The sequence below is a fragment of the Odontomachus brunneus genome, unplaced genomic scaffold (genome assembly GCF_010583005.1).
Source record: "Odontomachus brunneus isolate Ranch 3 - 2012 unplaced genomic scaffold, Obru_v1 Obru_scaffold_040, whole genome shotgun sequence".
In the NCBI taxonomy this organism is placed as follows: Eukaryota; Metazoa; Arthropoda; class Insecta; order Hymenoptera; family Formicidae; genus Odontomachus; species Odontomachus brunneus.
In genome coordinates this window covers 212,347-222,640 of record NW_022639490.1, presented here as the reverse complement: position 1 = coordinate 222,640, position 10,294 = coordinate 212,347, and the positions used below count along the sequence as shown (strand labels likewise).

At 35.3% G+C, this 10,294-nt stretch overlaps 1 protein-coding gene across 3 annotated transcripts in view; it reads left to right on the top strand.

Moving 5' to 3' along the window:
* Positions 1 to 10,294, top strand: part of LOC116844219 — an 84,548-nt gene that overhangs the window by 34,968 nt on the left and 39,286 nt on the right. For all 3 annotated transcript variants that reach the window (XM_032815444.1, XM_032815442.1, XM_032815443.1), the window contains exon 3: positions 5,424 to 5,494. In XM_032815444.1, coding sequence (XP_032671335.1) covers positions 5,424 to 5,494 — 71 coding nt within the window. The remainder of the gene's footprint in view (positions 1 to 5,423; positions 5,495 to 10,294) is intronic.

The window sequence follows — 10,294 nt, the reverse complement described above, 5'->3', positions numbered from 1 at the left end:
TATTATATTAATATATATATATATATATATATATATATATATATATATATATATATATTAATATAATATAATTATAATTAATTTTTTGTAATTTTTTATTTTCTCCATGTATAAAAATAGCGATCTATATTGTTTACTTTACTCGTAAAATTTATTGATTCTTTGAAATTGAATAATTCCATTTTCCACTTTATTGGACAAAGTTTTTGCATCAAACTGATATAATGAGTACATAAAGAAAATGCATAATGCTCTCAAGTAAGTGTTACTTATTTAAAACATTTTATTTAAGTTTATATATACGTAAATCTATCATATATTTATCAAATTTATTCAAAATAATAAAATTCTGAAACTTCGTAAGTTTAGTATTTCAATGAAAAATATGAAATTGAAATAAAAATAAGGTTTGTTGACACATAGAGAATAAATCGAACCAATTTTTTCTCTGACAAAGTTCAAAATATTCTTGTAAAGAGAACAAACTCTTTTCTTGAGTACATAATAATGGGCTTTTCCAAAATTTACGATGAGTATATTTTAAGCCTATAATCAAAACAATATTCTTCATTGAAGATAACGTGTGCTCAAAGGAAAGTACTCTTTTAAAATGAATCAGTGAACAGTCACTGATATCAGTTATGATTATAGCACTGAGCAGTTTCAGTGCTATACTTATAAATGCAAATCAGAGTATATTCACTGCTTTCAATGATGTTTCACTGATTTATTTTAATAGAGTAAATAAACTGTCTAACTATGATCGCTATAAATGAAGTCACTTTTCTTAGCAGTGGAATGGTATTCTTCTATAACGCAATATCTCTCGGGAATTAATCTCTCGATCGTTCGACTTTATAAATCAACAAGTCAACAAGTCAATTGCTCGCGCTTCTACCCTTCTAGTATGCTTCGAGAGAGCGCGTCGTAGCGCGGAAACCCCGAAGCGGCCCTGGAAATATTTACGGTCTTCGCAACACGCATCTTGAAAGATCCATGTGATACCGTTCCCTCTTTTTCTTTCCTTTTCTCAGACGTTTTTCTCCATGACCGCAGATCGAGCACGGCGAGGTGGAAAGTCGAGAGGAGAGGTTGCGAGTATACGTTTAACGTTTTCACATTGTTGCTCATCGCGTGGGGCATGCGAGATAGATGTTTTATTACAACTACCTCGCCCGGTGTCGTCGGCTCCCCGTCAATCATTTTTCCTTGCGAAAGCGTAATTAAGACCACGCCGTAAATGGCATCGCGAAATTACGTAAGCAGCAGAGAGGAGAGAGAGACAAAGAGAGAGAGAGAGAGAGAGAGAGAGAGAGAGAGAGACCTGTCATTACTGTGGCGCGCGGAGGTAACGCGAATTACACAAAATTTTGACAAAATTTGACTTTTTTTTCCTGCGATGATTACAGCTACTATTTTTTAGTAAATTCGAGGTCGCTGAATCCAAATCCACTAACAAACAATGCCCATCACATCAGGTTTTTGAGATAAATCCAGTAATATGGATAAAAAAACTGCGTTTTTTGCCATATTTCCCAATTTTTTATGGCCAAATAAAATTTTATTTTCCAATTTCATTGACGCCACTTCAAAGTGCTATTTTTCACCTTTAAAACTAATTTTTATTTTTTACTGTCCGATTTTTTTCACCGAGTTATGAACATTTTCCAAAATGTAAAATTTGACACTTTTATAAATACTAAGTTTTATGCTCCTCCGTTAAAATTTATCAATTTATTCCACCACGTTGAGTCTGCCATTTTGAATTTCGTCTTTTTAAGTTCAGATTCATAAGCAGCGACTCCAAAAACCTCGAGAATTGACTTTGACTTGAATCGAGTCACTTTTCTTATTTCAGTCCGCCATATTGGATCTGCCATTTTAAATTTTGAAATTTTGAGTTCAGATTTGGTATTAGCGACCCTGAAAACCCTAGGATACCCAATTTCATACAAATCCATCTACTTTCTAGTTTCAATCAGCCAATTTGGATCCGACATTATTTACATTTTTGAAAACGTTTATAAGTCTCTGAAAAAAAATCGTACAGTAAAAAATAAAAATACGTTTTACAGGTGAAAAATAGCACTTTAAAGTGGCGTCAATGAAATTGAAAAATAAAATTTTTTACGTGATGGGTATTTTTTACTGGCAGATTTGGTTTCAGCGACCTCGAGTTTATTAAGAAATACTAGTCTTTGTTGCCGCATATTTTTTTGTTGAACTGTGTTATTCGTTAGTTTAACAAAAGCAGACTTTTGTCTGCGTAGACTTTTTTCCGCGCACTGAGACTCGGCGCTCGTCTGCGTTCTCCTCATCATCATCGGCGCGGTGATTAATTCTGCGCCTCACAGAGCTGGTCTCGGTGTTTTCTCACGGCTGAGCGTCGTTCACAAGGATTGCGAAAAAGTCGCTTAAAACCGCCCGCGGAAAATTGCGGCTGCGTACCGCGTGTGAGTTGCGTCGGTGACATTTACGTACGTCCGCCTCGCCGTCATTAGTAATTGGAAATGTTACGGTACGCTTATTTTCGTACTCGCGGTTGCTGTCCTATTACTCGAGAAATTGTCATGCATACCGCCTCAAAAGCGCAGCACGTCGCTGATTGTCCGTTATTTCACGTCGGTATTAATTGAAAATCTCGGCGCAAAAGTGATTAGCCTCGCTTCTCCGACACGCGCGGTTAGCCACGTCGGTGTGTGAAAAGCCGCATTTTTCCGTTCGGCGGAAAGTGGTTTTGCTGCTGTGCGACTCGCATTGTAATTTCGGGACGGGACGGGACGGGGGACAAACCATCTACTTTCCAGTTTCAATCAGCCAATTTGGATCCGACATTATTTACATTTTGAAAAAGTTTATAAGTCTGTGAAAAAAAATCGCACAGTGAAAAAATAAAAATACGTTTTACAGATGAAAAATAGCACTGTAAAGTGGCGTCGATGGAATTGAAAAATAAAATTTTGTTTGATAACAAAAAACTGGTAAATATGGCAAAGAACGCAGTTTTTTACCCATATTACTCGATTTATCTCAAAAACCCTTCCACTCGGGACGAATCTTCGTTCCACGAGGAGAATTGCCGCGAGATCGCCGCGAGTTTTCTCGAGAGCTCGTGGTCTCACGGTTCTCGCTAATGTCACACCTGGTAACGTCGCTTTACGCTCAATTTTTCTTCGGCCGAGTAATAAGCTGCAGCCGATTAAAAGTCGATAACTTGTTCGTCAAAGTTTGACTCGACAGAGCTCACGCGATCGAGTCACGGTGTGCGCACGCAAACCGTGTGCGGCGAGCACACACAACCACGGCAATAAATTTTTCCTTTCCGCGGCCGTAATTTAATCGAGCCGCTCGACGGCTCCGCTCGGCCAGTGGAAGAGAAGAATCGCTTTCCTTCCGGAGACGCTCGGGGAAGCGGAAGGTGGTGATTCTGGAAAAGTTGATTAAAAACACCGCGGGCTAATCGGTTATTTTGCATTTATATTAAATTAGCGCATCGACTTTGCAGACACGTCTCACGCTCGGCGCAAGAGAGAAAGAGAGAGAGAGAATGAATGAGTGAGTGAGAGTGCGGGGAAGAGAGGGAGGGAAGATTGCTGCGAGTGAATTAATACATACGCAATCTGGAATAATTACCGCAAAAAAGGTAGAAATAAATATAGGAGAGTTAGTTAACCAATTATATAATATAATTAACAATTAAAATATCACGATGCTAACCGCGATTAATCGCTAGTATATATGAAGAAAATATTGTAATGCAAATATTATGGAAATTATGTTAAAATTATACGTCATTTTACAATGTTTTTTGTAAAGTAATATAATCTGGGATACTTTAAAAAATATTTTTCAAATAAAAATACATATTTCTTTAAAATCTTTAAAATATGTTTCACGAAAGCAATTGTTTATTCTATTTAAAAGATTTTATTTTTTTATTTCTTAGATATTTTTTTTCTTAATATAATAAATTTTACTATGAATTTATTACATTTTGCTAGAAAAATAATACTAATTTACTAGAAATTTGCAAAATTTTTTAATAGCACATTTTAAATCCTAAAATGTAAATTGCATACGCGCGAAGAGAATTTAATAATAAAAGTTGCTACAGAATTTTATAAAGAAGGAATGGATTGATATCTTTCACAGCAATTTATTACTTTTCACTGCGTATATACTATATATTTTTTAGAACCTGAGATGTTCTATTAAAAAATTTTCTATGTTTCTAACAAGATTCGCTGTTTCTCAAAATAATTGACCTTACTAACATAATTTTTTAGACCTTGTTAACAATAATTTTATAGAAAAAATTATTACACATAGAAAACAAATTTAATCGGATTAAGCAAATATCTGGTGAAATATGAATAAACCAGAAATTCCGGTTGAAATTACCAGAATTCAGTTAACAAGATTTTTGTTAAGCAGAATTATTTTGTTGCAGGATTTGCAACTGTTCCATTTGGAGTAGAAATCTTGTTTGGTCAATCATAATTTTATCATAATCTTGTTAATCTTGTTAATCTTATTAATCTTGTTTTGTGAGCAGAATTCTGTTAACTTCAATCGTAATTCTGGTACGTTCATGTTTGTGTAATCATTTTTACTATAAAATTCTACTACTATCTGTCATATATTATTCTCTGAAAGTGCTATAAAAATATGAGACGCAAAATATATTTTCTATCAATCCACAAAAATATCAACATAGGTTGCGCGATTAGCGACAGCAAACTGAAAAATTCTTGTATTTGGAACTAAAATATTTGATAAAATATATAACTTGATTGGCATTACACGTTTTTTTACTTGTGTCAAATGTATCTATTATTGAGAAAGTAAAATGCCCATAGCGACAATAAAATTGTTTAGATGCGATTACCAAATATTTGATTGACCCCGTTTTAACCAAACTATGATTCGGTGTGCCAAATTTTCGTTTCGACAAGAAAATCCTTTTTTCAACGCAGCATGAAATTTCTCACGTTTATCAATGCTATTTTCCTTATCACTGCATTTACATTAAAACCAATCTTTCCTGGCTAACCAGCAGTTTTCATACAGTGAAATCTTTTTTAACCGTTATCACTAATGCAACTGTATTCGTCCGCGCGTGTCGAAAGCGCGTTTAATGGGAGGCCAAGTAATTAATAGGCGGTAGATGTGCCGCGACAGAAATTCTCAGCGACGCCCGTGAGTCGTGATATACCGACGTTAGAAAATACGTGACCTCCGAAACAGGTTGTTGCGACGAGTGAACAAGCCGAACGAGGCCGGGATCTCCGCGGCTTCTAACGGCGACGAATTCTCGCGATTAATCGGCGATAGAGCGTAACGGCGATTTATCATTGTCCGACTTTACGCTCGCAAGACCACACGCCGCGGTCAATTTTGACACTCCACGTTTGTTTTTGCAGGCAGCGTCAAGACGTCGTTACAGGCAGGAAGCGATTTCAACGTCACGTGGCACCTCGCCTATCCTCACAGGGTGAGTAAAACTCCCGCGCGAGAGTTCTTTGAACTTTTCTTTCTTCTTCTTCTTTTTCCCCCGCGTGACACGAGACTTCAAGCCTGTCTCACGTGCAGCAGAAGGATGCGTTGTCGCTCCGCAGAATGCATTAGAGCGGACAAAGCGGCGGTTGTGATTGTAAATATTCAGTTTGCACGGAACACCGACCGTAAAAGGAATCGTAATACCGTGAAAAATTAATTCAGATCGAACTGCCGGAATTAACTCGGCAGTGGAATAAGAACGAAGAAGAAGAAGACACTTGTAGAAAGCGTTCGGGAAATTAAGGAGATGTTCTAGCGTTTGACCCGATAAAAGATCAATTTATAATATATATATGATACGAAAGTCGATCGAGCTAAGAACGCGTAACAGGAATTTCAATAATCCTTTACCGTATCGTTGTAAATATCGAGGTATTTCATTGTAAATTTCTATTGTACAGAATCACATATGTACAATGTTTGTAATAGAACGAATTTCTTCTAATTTGTTTCTTTTTAAGTAAAAAATCACAAGTGTGTTATTTTATATTAAAATAATACTCTTGTGACATATTTATGACCGCACATATTTTAATATAAAATAATACACTTGTGGCATATTTATGACCGTACATACGACGCAAGTTTAAAAAACTCGTAATGATAAAATGAATATTTAAACATATTTATAAAACACATATTTATATAACAGAAATATAATAAAACAATAATGAAACACTGAGAGCAAATTGTTTCTTTTTAAGTAAAAAATCACAAGTGTTATTTTATATTAAAATAACACTCTTGTGACATATTTATGAGCGCACATATTTTAAGGAGATTAAGGAGATTAAGGAAGTTCTTGCATTGCTCTCAGTGTTTCATTATTGTTTTATTTCTGTTATATAAATATGTGTTTTATAAATATACAAACAACTTGTGACATATTTATAACCGTACATACGACGTAAGTTTGAAAAACTGTCGTAATGATAAAATAAATATTTAAATATATATTTATATAACATATTTATAGAACATATATTTATATAACAGAAATAAAAAATAATGAAGCACTGAGAGCAACGCAAGAACGGGAATTTCTCGAATATCGAGCACGACTCTTATCAAAATAATTTCCTCGATAGCACGTTCAGTTTTCTTGTCCCAACGCGGAGTTATTCGTACCAGCACGCACAGCTGGACTCACTTTAGGATAGTGATTAAAATTTTTGTCCCGCGCCACGCTCGGCCGGCGTTCGCGATAAAATCGAGCGATTTGAACGCTCGCTCCGCCGCCAGCTCGCGCGACAAGAAGGAAGAACGAGGTGTTCCTCAATGAACGCACAAATTATCATTGGTGCGGTCACCAGCTCAGATTTATCGTGTTCTCGCGCGGAGAAAGGAAAACGCGAGCGCCGTCGCCGTCGGCATTAATTCCTCGTGCGCGCGCGTTACACATCCGCGCGCTTTGAAGCGCGGCCCGGCCGTTTAAAAGTCGCGTTAGAGCGGTTACGCGAGGATAAAATCGTGCCTAGTGTTTTATTATTTCACGTTCCGGGCTGCTTTCTCCGCCGGTGAACTTCCCGGCCTCCTCCTCGCAGGCGCAGGCCGGCGCGGACGCAATGCGTTCGACATAATGGGGCATTCTTCGTGGTACCCGCGCCATACATTCGGCATTCTGAGGCCTATCACGCGGTAATTAACCCTTTCGTGCCGCGCACCCGCGGTGAGTCGTAATGACGGCCGTCCGCGCAGCAGCACTTCTGGGAGCGCGGCTAAAATTAGACTTTACGCAACACTCCCGGGCGATTAAATCTAGATTCAAATCCGCGGCCATTTAAATCGCCGCTCATGTGTGCGTGTGTATCGATTAGGAGCGCGCGATCTTATTGAACGCACGATTCCTACGAGGCCCGCTCGAGCGAAGGAGAAAGCTTTACGAGTCTATGGGAGAAAGCATTATCGGTGTATGAAGCGTTGAAGATTGACGAGGCAAGCGCTCGTGTTATCGAAACTTCGTTGGACTGTGAACGCTAGCATCGCGCAACGTGAGTCCATCGAAAGCGATTTTTACCATTTCCCCGATCGACCAAAGGGAAGAGAGAGAGAGAGAGAGAGAGAGAGAGAGAGAGAGGGTTTTATGAGCGCACGCGGAAAGGCGTTGAGGAAATTACGGGAAATTACGTGCTATCAAAAAATTACAGGATCATAAACGATGCACAACGATTCTTTATTAAAATTCCGAAAGTGAGAGGGAGGGAAACCTTTACGAGCCTTCGCGGAAGGCATTACCGCGCTGCTCGGATCACGCGTCATCAATCGTTCGCAATCAAAAGCTTAGAAGGTCGTAAACCTCTAGTGTCTCATTATCATAATTTCTGATAATCGGCCATATTTTTATTGTACTCTCTTTATTACCGCCATTATTTTCCTCCCAATCAGTCCTCTCATCATCCCATCCGCGATCAGGTGATCCGCCTCATATTAAGCGAGTGCAAAAAGTTGCACTGAGAAAAAAGTTTGATATTTGCTAATTATAATTACATAGAAAATAATTATAGTAAATTGTGGCAAGGCAAACTATATTTTTATTAAATTCTAATATAATGTTAATGATAATACAATCTTATATGCATATTACTATTATTATTTCCGTATTAGAACAAACGAGAAATATGATTGAGACCAAAAATAATTATAATTTTTTTGAATCGACTATTTCTTTCTCTCAATGTATATTTATCATATCAAAGAAAACATAAAATTATGTGGTCTTCAAGCTAATTTTTATTCATCAGAATAGACGTCATTATTATTCGAAAGTGGCTCACCAGAAATTGACCAAAAAACAGCACTTTTGGGGTCACCAGAAAAAAATGTTTCTCGTGCATGATAACGCGCGTTATTAGAATTCAGAATGTATTTTGAATAAATTTGATTAGGATGAACTTAGTTCAGAGAACACAAACTTTCAAAAGATGTCTTAAAGATGTCAAAAAAAAGTTCTATTTCACTTATACATTTTTAAGAAGTTTGTGCTGTCTTTGGAATAATAAATTTGCAGATATATAAAATTATGGAATACTTTAAACAACTAATCTTTATTTTAATGCAGTATATATTTTTCTTTCTCTGTAGCGCGCGAGAATGACTTCCCATAAACTTCAAAAACCTAAATTTAACACATTACCTCATTCACCGTGTTCCCTGGATCTTTTATCCACTGATTATCGTCTGTTTAAACATTCCAACCGGTTTTTAAAGAACAAAATTTTGCAACAGAACTGAACAGCTATTGAAAACGTCACTATGGAATTTATAACTTCTGAGAACTCAGAGTTGTTTTAAATGTGACATACAAAAACTTGTTTCTAAATAAAAAAAAAGTGTATTTAAGTCATCCGTGACTATTTTAATCGATAAAAATTATTTGGAAGATCCTAAAATTGCAACAAAACTTTGTGATTTTGAAGCATACGGAAAAATTATGATCGAGATTATTATATATTTGTTAAAAAATGTTATGCACGTTTGACTTTTTGTTACAAAATTAATATTATTATTTGGATGTTTTTTATATCGTATATAAAGTAAATCGTCGAATTTATTATTTTTAGTAGTAGTAGTATATACTACAATGCTAGAGTATAGTCCAACTTTATGGAAAATATATGCTGCTAACTACTGTGTATTGCATCACATAATACCAGGATTGGATAAGTTAACTTTTTTTTTAACTAAGTTAAGTTGAAGTTAATGGCTTTGAAAATTTAACTTAGTTAAGATAAAGTTAATCTATAATAAAATTAATTGAATTACAAATTAAGTTAAAAAGAAGTAATTAAAAAGTTAAAAGTTAAATTTGCTTCATTTCATGACTTCAGGGTTTCAATTTTACAAATAACGGAAAAAACAAATATACATCTTATTTGGAAACATGTTTTATTTACAGATACTTATTAAATTTAAATAATAAAGTTTTTTCGAAATTTTTATCGGACATTTTTCCTCGAAGTTTGTCAAAAATAAGCCCTCTTGCACTGAACAGTCTTTCGACGTCTCACGACATCTTTATGGCATGGTTAACTTTTAGGCTGCCGGCATTTTTCACTAAAAGTGTTTTTTTTCTTAAAAATTTTTCTATATAAGTAACATATACATGACGCAGAATTTTGAGATTTGTGCAAAGCCACAAAAGTGGCCTTCCCGGTAGTCTAAAGGTTAACTTCAAGATAATTGAATTAAAAGTTAATAGTTACCGATAAAATGTAAATTAAGTTAAACATTAAGAGTGTAAAAATGTAACTAAGTTAAGTTAAAGCTATTTAATTTTTTAACTTTTTAACTTTTAACTTTTTAACTAGTCACTACCCAACCCTGCATAATATTATATTGAAACTGACACACACTGTAAAATGAAACATAATCCAAACGTAATATTTGTGTGATAATTAATACTTTTTCAAAATTAGGCAAGGTGAATACATTTTTTCTTGTTCCTATCTTTATTGACCCGTTGGTTTTGAAATTTCTAGTTGCAATTTCTCTTTAGTTGGCACTATTCTCTTCTTAGTTAAATGAGTGTTTATTGTATTTGACTAAGATATCGCTAACTTTAATAAAAATATTTAGAAACCTTAAAACAAGAATAATTTGTCTTTTCTTTCACATGAAAGATATGTGACAACCAATTCTGGAGGATAGATAATTACATTTGCACGACTTTGCTTACAACTGAATAATTTTTTTATATATAAATGATATAATATTTTCAATATTTAACGTAAAGGAG